This window comes from Anguilla rostrata, chromosome 16 (genome assembly GCF_018555375.3).
Source record: "Anguilla rostrata isolate EN2019 chromosome 16, ASM1855537v3, whole genome shotgun sequence".
Lineage (NCBI taxonomy): Eukaryota > Metazoa > Chordata > Actinopteri > Anguilliformes > Anguillidae > Anguilla > Anguilla rostrata.
The window spans coordinates 23,320,371-23,337,656 of record NC_057948.1 but is presented as its reverse complement, the minus strand read 5'-3'; the positions used below and the strand labels follow the sequence as shown (position 1 = coordinate 23,337,656).

Here is a 17,286-nt window from a genome sequence, read left to right as displayed (position 1 = left end):
CACAGGGAATATAACTTGCTAGACCATGTCATTTGTGATTATGGTCCTGTGCACGTCACACAGACACAGAACACATGCATCCGTTTAATGACTTGTCAGTCTCGCTTTCGTTTAAACCGTGCCCTCGGTGAGCTGTTAGCGTGGTCCGGAGGCGTGACTGTGCCTGTGCTGAGTACCTAATGCAGCGTTTTTTCAGCAGAGCTGCCAGGGGGCTCCCTGCGTTCCCGTCCCAGAGGCGCTCATTTGGATCTAAGGCAGGTGACAGCAGTGACTAACACGCAGACTCCACTCCCCCCTCCTCCAGTCATGCCTCCATACTGCCAGCATAGTGACAACTGGCATTATCCTCCCATTCTACTACTTCACAATTCCCTGCCAGCACTAATCACGGTATAAATTACGAATCGGTTGTGCGGTGTGGGCCATAAAGCATTTCAAAGAATAGATATGCATTTTTAAATGTGTGCTGAGTAATTCTTTGAGACTGCAGATACAGTATGTATTGCACCCAGGACAAAGGGCAGGGATCAAGGCCAATTATCATACAATACAGTGCAGCACAAAGTGCCATTTTGATCTTATGCGCCTTCTGAACAGAATGGATAGCATGTGTTGTTGGGGCTCGGATGGGTAAAAAAAGAATGTGCGGGGCAGGGACACTGACGAATGGAAATCCCCCCTGTATCCCTCTGTCTGTTGAGCAGGAGGGGGGCAGGAAGTTGGTGGAGGTGGGTGTGACCTCAGCAGGAGTGTGTGGGAGTGACTCATGTTTCTAAACATTCCAGAGATAGTTTCCCCGGCCGGCAGGCGCACGAGGCCGAGATTTTCCGCTTCTTACCAGTGACACCGCTGCTTCCCCCCTCCCAAGAGGGTGATGGATCAAGGGCAAGATAGCGACCATGAAAGACGTTTCCCATGTACTTCATTAACCCTTCCTGCTGAAAAAACATGCACCTTCAACAAAGAGGAAGGACGTCTTATATAGATTTTTCCCCCCCACAAAGACTGAGAGCCCTAGTTATTCCTTTGGACGTTCCATATCGAGACCACTGATCACTTTGGTCTTCATGCCAAAAGTAAACGTTATTTAAAGATACGCACTGTTGGCACACTTGAATTGCGTAAACCGAGTAGTCATGGGGTTTGGACGCTCGTTATTGCAGTGAATATACGCGCCACAAGAGGGCGCATGATTTTCTTATTTACTAATCTTTTCAAGGGAAATAATAATTTTAATAAATATAATTTCTCAAGGGAAACAGAGTTAACCAATTTAATAATGGATAATACTACTTTATGTTAACAGCACTCACTATATGCTATTTATTTGTTTTCAAAGGAAATATATTCCTCCGAAATACTTTCATATATTTATTATTACCATTTTTCTGGCATAAGTCTCTCTTATTTGGTGTTTAATGCTAATGTACAAAAATGCATTATTTCATTGTTAAGGAGTTTTTTCATAACCTGGCAGGTGTGCTTATTTATTGTAGCCAATCCTAATAAAATATTACATTTTATTCATGAACCTGCAGTCGTTTGGGTGTAAACTTTTAGTCTGTATTTCCTTAAACTGAATGTAAGCCATATCCTAATGTAGGCCTACTCCATATCCAGTTACGTCTGATTGAAGAATGTTCTAAGTAACTCCTTACGTTCTATTCTCAGTTAGCCTCTATCATAAACCGGCTGGCGATGGAATATTGTCATACAGAATATTGCCAACGCAGACAAAGCGAGTTTTGTGTGCGTTTGCAAAAGAGCATTTTTAGCACATGATGAAAAGAAAGAAAGAAACCTGAGTATGCGCTACTTCTTCTAAAGGATCGCATTACTTGTGCATTTTAGGTTCATATAATAATTTTGGTAACACATCTTCCAAAATGTCGCAGTTTATGCATAAGGTACCTAAATGTTGAATGGGAGGCTTATCGAGGATTACTTAGCTATAACGGGACACGGCATGCAAAATGTTTTTGGAAAAGCATGGAATCTAAACGTTCCCGCTTCTATTCATGAGAGAGAAAAGCCTCAGAAAATCCTGAAAAATGGCAGACATCCCAACGTAATCACTTCATTTTGAGCAAGCAGTACGGTATGGGCAATGAGTGTTTATTTTAATTTGGGGTTGCAACACTTTAAACAATCCTATTTATTTAGAGCTAAAAAAGTTAAGAATCTCTAAACAAAACTCAAACAAGGTGCAGGTTTGCATGTTAAATATCTCCTTTAAATATTTAAGAAATAAGAAATTAGATTGAAGAAAAATTGTTCTTCACAGGCCTGACAATACCTTAAAAGGTATTCAGAAACAGTTTGAGTACTCTTTAAGGCTTGCTGTTCAGAGATAATCTACGTTCTCAGATGATTGTTCATTAGTGTTCATAATGTGTGCCTCCACTCTTGCCTCAGCTATCATAAAGCACTGGATAATATCCAGAAGATTTACAGCTGGGTGAGTGGACTTTTCCCGTAGCAATATGAATCACCTGCATCCGGAGAGATCTGTGCTGAGCAATAAGTTTTCAGCTCAGTCAGGATACGAGGCCCGCTCAGCACGACTGCTCGCTAACCCCTCTGCGCTCCGGCATCCTCTGTGAGGACTCCCCCCCCCCCCCCAGACCCCTGAAACCCTGGCAGGAAGCAAAAGGAGGAAGCTGACCAGGTTGCTCTGGGGGAATGTGGGGGGGGGGGGGGGGGGGTGAGGGAGAGCTCATGATCTCCGGCTCATGATGCTGCCAGCCTCTTTTGTTTCCCCAGTGTGGTTCAGAACATTCGGCCTTCTTCCCTTCCCCCCCGCAGCTGCGACTGGGTGTCAAAGGGATGTGGTACCCCCCTCCCCGTCCTGTTGGGTGTTGTGCACAAATTAAAGGTTTACTTGTTTCTGCGCATCTGAAGGGCTTTCAGGAAAAGGGGACAGAAGAGGCTTCTGTCCGTCTGAAAGCTAAAGGGGAACTTGCACTGAGGCAGGTGACTGCATGACCTGGCCCCAGGGCCAGCAGACTGCACCAGGACAGTGACTGAAAGGCAGCAGTGAAGCACCCTGCAATGATATAATGGTATAATGGGTAGGGAACTGGGCTTGTAAAAACAGAGGCTTCAGGTACAATTACCAGGTAGGACACTGCCGTTGTCCCCTTGAGCAAGGTACTTAACCTGCACTGCTGCAGTATATATCCAGCTGTATAAATGGACAGTCTGTTAAAATGCTATAAAGCTGTGTAATGCCAGTAATGTAATGTAAAGGCAAGCAGCTGTGAGCCAGCGTGCTGGCCACTGTGAACAGGAAACCACTGCCAGCAGACAGGAAATGGGCATCATAAGGCAAACAAGTGTTTCCCCCCTTTTCATAAATTTCTGTTTAAAGCACAGAGCTGACTGGGAATAAAATACATTTTAAGGATGCTTCTTGGGGAGTCAGACGTTGTTCATCTGTTGAAATGTGAAAAGCAATAAAATCCTTTTGCTTATTTTATGCACACTGCAGACATGTTTCATTCACATTTATTTTAAGACATTTCAGAAAATAATCTAATTTCATTCCATACCCAAGTGTACAATATCAACAAGGAAATCTTTGGTTCAATCAAATCTCCTCTGTTGTAAAATCAGTCCTTTCATTGAATCATGACACTTTCACAACTCATTAGGTAGGTTAAGGTGACAATACTCGCATAGTAAATGCTGGCCAAATGAATGGTAAACTCTTGGGAGTGTTACTCCGGTATTACAAATCCTAGGTTGGATACTGTGCGAAACATAACACACATACCATTTATCACTGGGCAAAAGAATTGAAAACTTGCCACCACAGAAATGCATTCCAAACTGTGGGGTCACACAAGGTGAATTTAGGGGGCCCCTTCTGAAGATTAGAGAGAAACATGTTTAGTAAACGTAAAAAAACCATCTGACACAAACCATCCATTGTTGGGACACGGCAATAAAACTGTCTTGGTCCGAGCTGACATTCATATTGCACAGATGGCCTAAAGGGCTTTAACAGCAACAAATGATGTAGAACTTTCAAGTGTTCTATAATTGCCTATTAATTTTCGGCAGGCTTTGGGTGACTTTGCTGCTTTTGATTGGAGGGATGCATGGAATTTTTATTATTTTTGAAGTGTGAAAACTGATTTTTCTTTTGGCTAGAGAGATGAGAAAGAACCTCTTCCTTTTTTTGGGTAAAGAGGTTAATCTTAATGCAAGCTAATTCTATCAACCTCACTGTCAACTCCTGAACTTAAAGCCAAAGCCAAATTTGAGACAGTTGAACAGTTGAGCTTTCCCTCCCACACAATCAATTCTCCAAACACTCTCAGCGCAGAACTTCCAAAAAAGATTCTCATCTCTGGCTCAACGCTATTCATGTTGTTTCACAGTTGTTCCTATCACTTCCTGTGAATAAAATGTGCAGGGTCCACATTGGCCTTGTGTCAGTTCCTCCTCCAGACAACCTTAGATACTGTATGTGCTAATAACCATGCTATAAATTCAGCTAAATATGCACAGACCTTCGGAAGAAAAAAGTTAGTCCAACACCAAGTCCTGATGAAAAGTGCCCATGGGAATAGAATCTGGTACAGCTTCTTGAGCAGAATATATCAGAATATCCCCGATAAAACAACACCTGCACAAACAAATACTGCAAAACCGTTTTATTCAACAACACAATATTTTGGAACATTTAAGTACTTTTTCCATTACAACATACAAACAATTCAAACACTGGCACAACTATATTCAGTAATGCTTAACTTGTGATAAACTGCCTTTGAACGTGAATAGTGCTTCCTTCACAAGCAAAACAAGATTAAAAATGGAACGTCTTTCATTCTCACCCCCTCCAGCCAAGTCTCGCCATTGCCAGCAAACAAACACTAAAATGGCTAAAATTCTGATGGTTTAAAACATCTGAACAAAAGTAAAAATGATTTTTTTTGTTTTTGTTTAAAAAAAAAAAAAAAAAAAAGAGCAGGCAATCAAATAGGTTGGAGACACAGATGTTCACAGTGTGTATTTTTTTACTTGAACTGCAGACTTTCTAGTCCTACTTAAAAAAAGAAAGGAAAACAATTCCATTAACACAGAGGTTAATGGGGAATGTGCATATTGCCTCTGCAACTCATTCAAAATACTTCTGCAAATTCAGAATTTGGTGTGGCGTTATATGATACAAATTCGACTTGGAAAACTCCTACAAAAACAGTACAAAATAAATAACCTAAGATTCCGAGCCAGATTACAGAAATCCAATGGGCTTTGCATTCAACTATTGGTACTGAATTTAAGCAAGCAATTCCTGAACCAAGCTCACCTTCAATTTCAGCAGCCACTGACCATGTGCAGTTATGGAAGAAACAGCAGGAGGAGTGCTTGCTTAAATTCTCCACGCGATTGCGGTTACACTGAATCTGGACCCCAATATTGGCTAATAAATGAATAAAAGGCATCTTAAAATGGGGATGGGGGTGCAGTGAGAAAGGTAGCTGACCTCACTAAAACAGCCTCAGTGGACACACACAGGTACGATGTGCAGCTCAACTCTCCTTGAAGTCTGGGGGTGCAAAATTACCTGGGGGAGGAAATTATTTTATTATAAACGAATAAATACATCAGTGGAACAAGGAATTTTGAATATGTGTGTGTTGTTGAGTGCACATTGTGAGCATGTTTGTGTGTGTTGTACATGTGTGTGTTTGCGTGCACAATGTGTGTATGTTGGGGAGGAGGTGTGTAGTGCGTGTTGGTGAGGAGGTGTGTGGTGTGTGTAGGTGAGGGGGTGTGTGGGGTGTGTGGTGTGTGTTGTGGTGTGTGTTGGCTCATACCTGTCCAGGCGGCTGACCACCTCTCTGATGGTGTTGATCAGAGCCTCGTGCTCCTGAGGGTTGGCCAGGATGATGGCGTGCAGCTTCTTCATGTACAAGTCGATGGTTTCCAGCGTGGGCACCTCTCCACTTCCTGCAGAAACAGACAGAGAGAGAGAGATTAGCCTGATACTCACTGCCCCCAATACACCACCAATGGATCAGTCATCCACGGCATACCCCAATACACCACCAATGGATCAGTCATCCACGGCATACCCCAATACACCACCAATGGATCAGTCATCGGAGGCATACCCCAATACACCACCAATGGATCAGTCATCCACGGCATACCCCAATACACCACCAATGGATCAGTCATCCACGGCATACCCCAATACACCACCAATGGATCAGTCATCGGAGGCATACCCTAATACACCACCAATGGATCAGTCATCGAAGGCATACCCCAATACACCACCACTGAAACAGTCATCAACAGCATCCCCCAATACACCACCAATGGATCAGTCATCCATGGCATACCCCAATACACCACCACTGGATCAGTCATCCACGGCATACCCCAATACACCACCAATGGATCAGTCATCCATGGCATACCCCAATACACCACCAATGGATCAGTCATCGGAGGCATACCCTAATACACCACCAATGGAACATCTGATACTAGCTTCCATTCATCAACGGCAAACCCAAATTAACCACCAAGGAAACATGACAGACACGGTCAGACACGCTACGCCACACACGTGCCAAACACTGTGCCCCTGGCCTAATTAATGATTACTGACTGACATAACTACTGTCATGTTTCACACAGTCTGACACACAACATTTAGCATTTCAAATCTTCAGTGACGTGACGTTCTCTGAGATTTCACAGTATGCTGAGCTGGACTAAGTTCCTGTGGCATCGATAAAGTGCATTTGCTTAGCAGAGAGAACTGATTTAGAACCACTCAAAGCTCACACACATTATCGTCCATTTAAGACACACAAGGTTAAGTACTCTGCTCAAGGGCAATATGGCAAAGCCCCACTTGGGAATTAAACCTGCAACCTCTTCAACCTTGATAAGCCTTGGAACTGGCTTTCCCTCTTTTCCTCCCTCCCTCTCTCTCCCAGCTTCCTACCGCCATATTTGCCGATTTGTCCCATCCGTGACGTGACTGACTGAGAGTGACTGACCTTGAGTGACCTTGCTCAGAAATGTATTTGCACTTAACTGAATTCTACCCCAGATGGAGTAACATGCAGATACAGTGGCTGGAGGTTTGGGAGAAAAAAGAATGAAATATAAGAATAAAGTATTTCATATCTGAACCTGCCCTGTGATAGATTGGTGGCCTGTTCAGGGTTTATTCCTGCCTCTTGCCCAATGCATGCTGGGATAGGCTCCAGCACCTCCGCGACCCTGACCAGGATAAGCGGGTACAGTTAATGGATAGATGGATGGATGGATATCTGAACATTAAAAGCAACCATTCATTTCCGGATCGACCAAGCTCACATCTGAGCTGTGAGAAAGAATCAAATAACTACCATGTGCAGTCATGTGACACTTCCGTGGATGGGAGATCAAAGCACAGGGTTCCGGACAAATAAACAAAGGCAATGGCTTGTATCCCAGAAGCCACTGGGGATTCACAGAAAGCCCAGAGTTCTCTCTCACAATTATCAAGACCCGTTTTTAGTTACAGCAGTTAGAAAGAAAAAAAATAGGTTTCAACGACAAGATCATACCCGCTTCCAAATAATTCATTTTCCTTTATTATTAATTATCTTAAGCAGTTCAGATGAAGTCCACAGAAGTTACGAAAATGTGCTTAAAACAGAAAGTATTTGAAGAATGTTTGGAAATAATATGGCTTTACTGTTGTACAGTGGTACTCATAGAAGTATCTGCTGTTAAAAGATTAAATTCCAAAGGGCTTCCACACCAAACACAGAAAACTATTTCTTTATGAACCTTGCTTTGTGCACAATATTTCCGTTCACTGGAATTAAGAGGCCTAGCCCAAACCATGAAAAATAGCCCAAGACCATTATGCCTCCTCCACCAATCTTTACAATTGGCACTATGCATTCGGGCAGGTAGCATTCTCCTGGCAATCGCCAAACCCAGTGGTTAGTAATGGGTGTGGCTGAAGTTGCCAAACCAACTAATTAGGTGTACACATACTTTGGTCCCCTCACCAATGTATGTATATGTGTGTAAATTTGTATGTGTGTATATGTGCATATATGCATGTATATGTGTGTAAATGTGTATATATGTGCATATATGCATGTATATGTGAGTAAATGTGCATATATGTATGTATATGTATGTAAATGTGTATGTGTGTGTGTGTGTTTGTGTGTGTGTGTGTGTGTGTGTGTGTGTGTGTGTGTGTATACATGTGTGCTCTCACCAGGCAGGGCCAGGCCGCTGAAGCTGCTGGTCAGGGCGTGTGTGTGTGTGTGTGTGTGTGTGTGTGTGTGTGTGTGTGTGTGTGTGTGTGTGTGTGTGTGTGTGTGTGTGTGTGTGTGTGTGTATATACGTGTGTGCTCTCACCAGGCAGGGCCAGGCCGCTGAAGCTGCTGGTCAGGGCGTGTGTGTGTGTGTGTGTGTGTGTGTGTGTGTGTGTGTGTGTGTTCGTGTGCTCTCACCAGGCAGGGCCAGGCCGCTAAGCTGCTGGTCAGGGTGTGTGTGTGTGTGTGCGTGTGTGTGTGTGTGTGTGTGTGGTGTATCGTGTGTGCTCTCACCAGGCAGGGCCAGGCCGCTGAAGCTGCTGGTCTGTGCGTGTGTGTGTGTGTGTGTGTGCGTGTGTGTGTGTGTGTGTGTGTGTATGCGTGTGTGCTCTCACCAGGCAGGGCCAGGCCGCTGAAGCTGCTGGTCAGGGCGTGTGTGTGTGTGTGTGTGCGTGTGTGTGTGTGTGTGTATACGCGTGTGTGCTCTCACCAGGCAGGGCCAGGCCGCTGAAGCTGCTGGTCAGGGCGTTGGTGTCGCAGCTGTGTCCAGCAGGTCGGCTGCTGAGCGGCAGCGTGTGGCGTGCCAGTGCGCTCGCCTGCGCACGCTCCTGCAGCCCCTCCAGCCGCTCCACCGCCCCGCGCATGCTCTCCACGTGCTTCTGCAGCGCCGCGTTGCGCTCCTCGTACTCCATGTTGGTCTTCCTCAGCTGGCGCATCTCCGCCTCGCGCGCTGGGGGGGGGGGGTTATCAGCTCTTAGACATGTGACAGGGGTTTACGCGGCACACAACCAGAACCAACTCTGAGAAGCTGAGGACAAACAGACCAGGATAAATAAAGACATCAAAGTTCCCTCTCTGCAAATGAGACTCCTCAGAAGGAAGTTCTGTGCGTGTGCATGAGCCTCTTTCCGTGCTTTGTGATGAGTGATGGAGGAAGCTTAGGGAAAGTTTTGAGTGTTCCTTACCTTTGCTGTGGTTGAGAAACTCCTCGGTGAAGATGGGAATGTCAAAAACAGACCTCTCCTTCCCCTCGGCATCCTTCTGAAACACACACAACAAAGGCTGAGAGAATGAGAAACCAAAACCTAAAAAAAGGCATGAAGAAACTAATCCATTTGTCAGAAGGAGAAGAGTGAAGACAGGGAATCAGCACAGGATGTGAGGTTCTATACCCAAGAAGTTGGATGCATTTCAAAATGGTCTTCAAAAACTTTTATTGACATGTGGATGAGGTGAGCTTTAGCTCTCACAAAAAAATCAAAAAGAAAAAAAACTAAAGACCTACCACATTAATAATGTAAAAGGTAATGAGGAAAGGGGAGTGTGTGTGTGTGCTCAGAGAGAGGAGTGTGTGTGCATGCATAGGTACATAAGTAGGTGCAAAGTAGGACAGGGTGGTTGTAATAAGGACAGGTGTGTGTGTGTGTGTGTGTGTGTGTGTGTGTGTGTGCGCGTGTATGAGTGTGTGTGTGTTTGTGTGTGCGGGACAGGTATAGGACAAACTGCCACTCCCTTGTCAGCCTCCTGCCGCTAGCCGGCGATGCTAATCACCCCGCTGCCGTGGCGATGGTGACTAACGAGCGCCGAGCTGCGGTGATCCATCTTATTTAGCCGCCGGCGGCAGGCCGGAATTTACCGGAGCTCTGGAGCCATTCCCACTGGAGGCCGAGCAGCGCGGAATGAAAGAGCACATAAAGCAATCAGGGTAACAGGCTAATGTGCGTTATCCCCAGCCTGCCCTGTGCAGCGGAGCGCTGTCCGGCTCGGTGGGGGCGGGGGACGGCGGGGGGCTAGGCCGAGTGGGGGGGCGGTGCCCGATCTGCGGGCCACTGAGTCCTGAGTCACTCTGTGTTTGCCCCCTTCCCTCTTCACAGGACAGGTTTCCAGCAGACCCCTAATTACACGGTTTCACCTCATAAAAGTGCATGAGCCAGTTAGCGGCAGAGGTGGCGGCAGCTCGGTCTGCAGGCTCTGCAGTTATAGAGCATGGCTGATTAATCCAGCCTTACTGCTGCAGCTGTTAGTGCCCAATGTGAAGCAGACCTGTCAGCAGACCGGGGAATTAAGGGAGGAAGAGTATGTACTGTGTACAGCATGAATGGGTGTGTGCACGTAAGTCAGAGTGCAGTGTGCGTGTGTGTGTGTGTGTGTGTGTGTGTGTGTATGTGAGAGAGAGAATACATTAGTTTATGTTTGGAAGTATGAGTGTGAGAGTGCCAATGCATGTGTGCACGTGTTTAGGTGTGCATGTGTGCTTGAATGTGTGTGTACATTTGTACATGCAGAGATTACCTCGTGCAGGGATTCATGGGTAACCTGGCGTGCCACATCTGCAGGACAAGAGAGAAGAGGGGATGAATAAAGTGTTTTTCCTGTGAAAGATCACCTGGAGACTCCACAGGTGTGAAATTCCTCTCATGATTTGTCTGAATTATGCCAACGTTATCTTACAGTATGCTGGTACTGAAGCAGAAACACCTGAGAGTTTGGCTGAAGGGAGACTTGGCCCAGAGATAGCATGAGAAGCATATGTAGACATGGCTATAAAACAGGGCCCACATTGTGTGTGAGATCAGCGTGTGGGTGTTGAGATCAGAAAGTGAAATCAGCGTGAGAGATCAGTGTGTGAGATCAGCATGTGGGTGTTGAGATCAGTGTGCGAGATCAGTGTGTGAGATCAGCATGTGGGTGTTGAGATCAGCGTGCGAGATCAGCGCGTGTGTGCGCGTCTCACCCCCTCTGTGCTGCTTGCCCTTCTTCTTGTCCTGCAGCTTGCGGGTGAAGTGCTTGTACGCCTCAGTCTTCTGGTACTTCTCCAGCTCCTGCATGTAGCGCTCCTTATCCTTCTCAGCCTCGTCCAGGTAACGCTGCGGAGGGAGAGAGAGAGACGGAGAGAGGGAGAAAAGGGAGTGAGGGATACTGAGACTGAGATACCCCACTGTGAACCACAGCACGCACACAAACAAACTACTTCAACACACTCACACATCCTCTCAATATCTCTCCCTCTGTCTGTTTCTCTCTCCCCTACCCTTTCTTTACCCATTACTCTATATCTCTATCCTCCCCTCTTCCCTTCTCTTCTCCTCTTTCTGTCTTTCTCTTTACTCTCTTTCTCTCTCCTTGTTTCTCTCTGCCCCCTCTCTCCCTCTCTCCCCCTATCTCTCTCTCTCTCCCTCCTACCTGTTTCTCGTCGGGGGGCAGCTTGCTCCACTCGTTGCCCAGCATCCTGGTGATTTCGGGGAAGGGGACGTCGGGCCTCTCGGCCCTCAGCTGCTCGCGCCGGTCGTTCATGAAGCGCACGTAGCCCGTGAGCGGGGCCTTGGGGGCGTTGCTGTCCTTCACCGGCTTCTTCCTCTTCCTGCCCTTGGTCCAGCTGGAGCGCCGGGGCTTCTGCCGCAGGGAGAGGGGGCGGCGCGTTAACCGGAGGTTAAAGGTCACGCGGTGATGTCACACAGGGAGCAGGTGGGTTCAGATCAGACTCACCTCCTCCCCATTCCTCTGGCTGCTGCTGTTGTCAGTGTTGGCTCCGGGAGATCCAGTCTGCTCCTCCATGGCCTCACGCTGTTACCGCCACCCCCAGGAGAGACCTGCTCAACACAGGACACCCCGTCAGGAGGGGGGAGCAGAACGCAACACCCACACACACACACGTACATACAGCAAACACGCTACTGAGCACAGCACGCACACACACACACACTGCTGAGCACAGCATGCACACACACACACACACACACACTGCTGAGCACAGCTGTCTGCAGGTGCCATTCTCCCAGCATGCTTCTGTACGTGGTCACCATGGTGACATGTGTTTGAGCCCCAGTGGGCGCTAACACCGCTGCTGATTTTGACAGCTCCACCTGTGCAGTGACTTTCCAAAGCTCAGCGTCACCTGGAGGAGCACAAACACCTGCACGGCACGCCCCTCCACCCCCACACCCCCATCCTGACTACAGCCCCATCCATTCTGACTCCTTCTATACCTCAGCAACCTCTCTCAGTGATCTGTGATCAAAACCCTTCAGAAATGATTTGATGTTTAATAAACAAAGAACAAGGCACTGATTACATTTTGTTTTTTACCATTTAAAGCAGGTGTCTAATTTTTTATACTGCTCAGTCACTTAAGATCTAAAATGTTTGCTACTCCAAACAGGCAGGCTTTTTATTTGAAATTAAGTGGGACTGTGTGTCAACTCATGTCATAAACCATGCAGGCTGCTTACTGGGTTTGTATTATTGGTTTTAGCAACAAATCTAATCTAAGGGGCACAACGGCCTTTTAACTGACAAAAAAAGATAAGATCGCTCTCTCATTTCAATGCAAGTTGCTGGGCCAAAATACTCTCCAGCTTCTCCTGCGCAGTGCGAGTGCCAAGCGTTTCCTGTGATAAAACACTGACAAGCAAGTTCCAACGCCCTGTGCAAACCGGACCCAAGAACTCAAACTGAGGAAAAGCAGGAAGCTGAGCTAAGATCGCATTTTGAGATTTACATTTGACTCCGGGTTTACGCTTCCAATTATTAGGTCACAATTTCAAAATGTCAATGAAAATAGTAGGCTATTATTTGTAATGCAAATAGTTTTGCTATCAATTAAGTCTAATTAATATTAGTATAATACCATAATAGTATAGCAGTACAGCATATTAATAGAGTACATTATTGCTTTCAAAGAAATGTTTTTTTGATTGCAATGTGAAACGTACAAGCTTCACAGAAGATATATATTAACCCACAATCTGATTGGTCAGTAGAAAACATCACTGCATATAATGACCCCTGACCTCCTTTTCTCCTCTGACCCCCCCCGGCCCCCGGCCCCCTGGGACAGGACAACATGATAAAAACTATGGTTTCCTGTTCTATCTGGCACAAAGCCTTGAAGATAAATGCTGGAGCGAAGATAAGAAGAAAAATCACAACACACCCTGACAGTAAAAATAAAACGAACCATTACTTAATTACAAGAATGAAATTATTTTTATTGAGGTAATTTACAGATGAACTTTCAACCGAGTGATGTGTGTAACGTCTCTGCTAAGTGCTTGTATTATTTTGCAGAATAAAAAAAAACAAAGACATCTGGCTCCCCCTACTGGATAATTGTATGTATGCACTCCCCCTAGATTCATATACGCACCACAGCCTATGGTGTGCACGAGCACACAAAGGACAGCTGAGATGCAGATGTAGAGGTCTCCAGTAAATGAGCTCTGACGAACAGGAAACAGCAGGGCGAACCAGAAAACTGCTCTTTCCTCTTTAAAATGGCTCTTTAAATTTCCTCTTCAAATGAGGACTGGAACACAGTCCTCATTCTCTACAGTCTCCAGGCCGCCAGTTTGATGGAAATGGAAAACTTAACAGTTCTCAAAAGCTCAAAACCTTGTTCTTCACTTCATGCTGCTTTTATTCTTGATAGGTGCTAGACATAAAATGTATTATTATTAGCAAAGATGTGCACAGGACCAGCTCTCATGGTGAAATGGCTTTAATGGTGTGCTGACAGATATTAGCGATGGAACAAAAACAAATCCCACTTGACAGGTATGACTTTTAGAATTTTCAAGCAAGCACTGAGGGCTCAGTGGTGGTCTGTTTGTAAAACGGCAAGCCTTGAAGTGGCAGCTGCTTGGAGTTAAATTTCTGAAATTACCCAAAAGCGTCGGCACAGAAAACAAGGTATGCTCAAGTCCCTGTGCGAGTGCAGCCACAAGGGCACCTGTGCTTTCAACTGATTTTCAAGCACTTCATGTTCTACAAAACTCAACTGACCCAAGATCTCATCAAAATTTCACTGCAAAACCTTCCACAAAGACACACTTGACAGCTATGACCAGAAGCAAATTCTAGTACTGAATAAAACAAATTTATGCCATCCAATCACATGATTTTGCACATTCTGAAGAATTAATCTTTTGACCATGATTACTACTATAGGAGCAATACCATCTTCAAAAAGCACCAATTCAGAATCTGATCCTAGTGTCATCAGTGTGTCAAAATGACCATAGACATTCACTGTAGAGGAGAATATTCCTATTACTGCCCAGCTTTTATTCTAACAAGACTGGCCAGTGTCCTGGCCGCTGAATATTTGTGCACTAAGTGATAGTTCTATTTGACTGAAGAGAGCCAGATTGTTAGGACATCACTGCGGTGTAATATGCCAGACATAAATTCTGAAACCATGGCAACTGGCCACCAGAGCCTCTGTTAAATTGGATTTACATGTTTTGCATCCCTGCCTGCAGTCAGAGTGGAACATTTACCCAGACTTGGAATATAAAAGAAACTGTAAACACCTGGATTGTCTGCAGCACGGCGAACCAAGTCAGAGGTTTAATTGCGTGCCAACATCATTCACCGACTGTAACGATTTAACACAACTGGAAAAGACGAGTACGACTGTCTCACCTATGCAAATCTAACCGTCCACACTTCTGTTGAAATCATACGTTATGAATTGGATAGATAGCGATCTACATGATATCTGGAGTGAACAAAACACAGCAACGCTCCTCGTATTTAATTCTACATAATATAATCTGTGGTAATTATCGGCCAACGTCAAATATTGCAATTAAAAGGATGCCGAACTAACCATTACGGACACATGCACTATCAGAGCACAGTACGCTGTAGCTACACCGTTTAATGGCTGGTCTAATTCTAGATTCTAACCTGCGTTGAATACTCTAAGAAACCAAAGGTAACACCGGCCAGTTTATCATATTAATTTAATGCTAACTATCTAGCTAGTTTGGTGGAGGTAATGCAGACATGTTTGAAGAATTGTCTGGCTATATGCACACAGTGACACAGGCTAGCTGGCTAAATTTAGCTAGCCACTAACACTATATGCCAACTTATTAGCAATCAAGCTAGCTAGTTCCCCGAAAAATGTAGACACGTATGCACTAGTCTACAGCACACTCACAATTTAAATAATCACTAATTTAGCCAAGGAAACAAGCAGGATCTATACATAGCTATGGGATTAACAAAATAACCTTAGTCTAATCAAGAGAGGAGGGACACCATGCGGAGCGTTTCATTGTAACACACAGACGGCAGCTACCTAGCTGGAGAGTAGCCGTTGTAAAGCCTACATTTAACAAAGTAAACATTATTTTTTTATTACGAACAGCCTACGTCCCCACAACACACCCTTGGCCAGTACGTTTCCACACTAACCTGTAACTCATGAACTTTCGAAGCTCCAGGAATGTGGTATAACAAGGGTCCCCCAAATCAAAACAGACGACGGCCCACGTCAACTGCGAATCAAGATCGAGCTACACAAGGACCATTGAACATTCACTCTCATTTTAGCGGCGTGATATTACACTTAAATGTAACTGAGAACAAAAAATATTGTTTCAAAAATAGTCAACATCGCAATTTTTAAATTTTTATATATAATCTGAATGGTTTTTGAAATATGGATCGTGTCTATTTTTATTCGCGGAATGATATTTTCTCCACGGAACGTGAAGTACTTTTCAGTCAACAGCTGATCCAAGATCATTTTCCACGCTCCTTATTTTCCCAGAGCTATTTTGTCTGAAGGCCAACAGCTGATTCGGGATCAGTTTATTTAGGCAGAATCTTCCATTATATGGCGCTTTTTGTCGCACAGGTGAGGTCACATCAAGCTCTGTTATTATGGGTAATGTAGTTGTGTGATAACTCCAGTCCTACCAAGTAAGCTTCTGTACAAAGCGCTTGTATTTCTATTTTCATCATTTATGTGCCTTTGTAATGACACTGAGCAATTGAACACAAAGTTATAAGCAGGGTTTGAATGTACTGCATGAAAACTTACAGGACAAATGAAATTGGCTATTTAATATATTTTAATATACATCCCGAAAAGCCCCCAGTATTTATAACATAGGTGACTGAAACTGGACACAACTACGCCACAAATGATTATGGACCAACACCACAGAGCCGAGTTTCAACTTAATACATTTTATAGGATAATTATTTTGATTTGAAAACTGAAATCAGCAAAACAGTTAAAGAGGATGTCTGGAACGTGAAACTCATTACTGTTATTCCTATGGTCGTCTTTAAGCATGACAAGGGCAACATGCACCTTGTACACTAACATTTGAGCCTGGATTAAAGAATGAAAATGTAATGATTAACCCACTTACTGTTTTTTTTTTGCAATCATTGTCTGTTTAATTTAAGCATAGTTTTTTTTTAAACCAGCCAATTAAAAATAAATAATTAAATACAAGTCTAGAATTTTAAAATATGCACTGTGAACAACTGCACCCTTGAGAAAACAGGCCTATTTTGAGAACGATATTTCAGAACAGTCTGCTGAAAGTTTTCTCTTCTTTTTAAAATAGCTAAAAGGGAATCCCTACAGGGGAAAAACTTACTGGTGCACAGCATATTAGTCACAAACAAGAAATGCAGCATAAAGCAGTACACCCAAACCAACCTGTCAATTAGTAGACTACACGATTGCCAGCGCCATTTAGCTTCTCTCTTTGGGGTGAATCACCATGCAGATGGCACCTTATGAGCTGTGATCCCTTCTCTATCCATTACCCTCTGACCTTTCTACCTGAGCAATAAAGTACAAACATGAAAGGACTGTCCTCTGCTTTTTTTGTCACTCTCAGTTTAGTTTTTGTCCATCTTCCATGTAAGGGCCCACTAGATGTGTCAACCACACTATTCTATTCTACTTTGCTTAAATCTTATGTCCATTTTCAAAGCGTTATATAGGAATTAAAAAAAAATGTAATACGTTTGTAGCCAGTGGTGATTTAGATTTGTTTAAAAGTCGACCAAAGTTTACAACTCAGGCATTTACAACACAGAAATGTCAGAAACTGGGCACACTCTCAGAGGTGGGTAACCCGGCTTCAAAGAGTAAAAAGACTGACCATGTATTTGCGCCACCAACATGCACTAAACCAGCTGATTACAATAATTAGTTCTCCTACCATGGTGAAGA

The 17,286-nt window shown here is 44.4% G+C and overlaps 1 protein-coding gene across 1 annotated transcript; it reads right to left on the bottom strand.

Annotated features, from left to right (window-relative positions):
• Window positions 1–4,646: 4,646 nt before the first annotated feature.
• On the bottom strand, window positions 4,647–15,771 carry hmg20a (high mobility group 20A). The gene is made up of 9 exons (XM_064312801.1): window positions 15,501–15,771; window positions 11,784–11,887; window positions 11,481–11,690; window positions 11,032–11,164; window positions 10,590–10,627; window positions 9,263–9,338; window positions 8,788–9,027; window positions 5,832–5,964; window positions 4,647–5,578 (listed from the first exon to the last, which is right to left on the bottom strand). Exons 2-9 carry the CDS (start codon window positions 11,850–11,852, stop codon window positions 5,575–5,577), a joined length of 903 nt encoding a protein of 300 aa, XP_064168871.1. The 5' UTR covers window positions 11,853–11,887; window positions 15,501–15,771; the 3' UTR covers window positions 4,647–5,574.
• Window positions 15,772–17,286: the final 1,515 nt, after the last annotated feature.

Excerpts from the sequence above, each read along its gene's own strand:
- hmg20a (XM_064312801.1), bottom strand. The coding sequence starts at position 11,852 with ATGGAGGAGCAGACTGGATCTCCCGGAGCCAACACTGACAACAGCAGC. Across the intron at positions 11,691-11,783 it reads GCCAGAGGAATGGGGAGGAG|AAGCCCCGGCGCTCCAGCTG; the intron begins GTGAGTCTGATC and ends TCCCTGCGGCAG. Across the intron at positions 9,028-9,262 it reads GTTTCTCAACCACAGCAAAG|CGCGCGAGGCGGAGATGCGC; the intron begins GTAAGGAACACT and ends CCCCCCCCCCAG.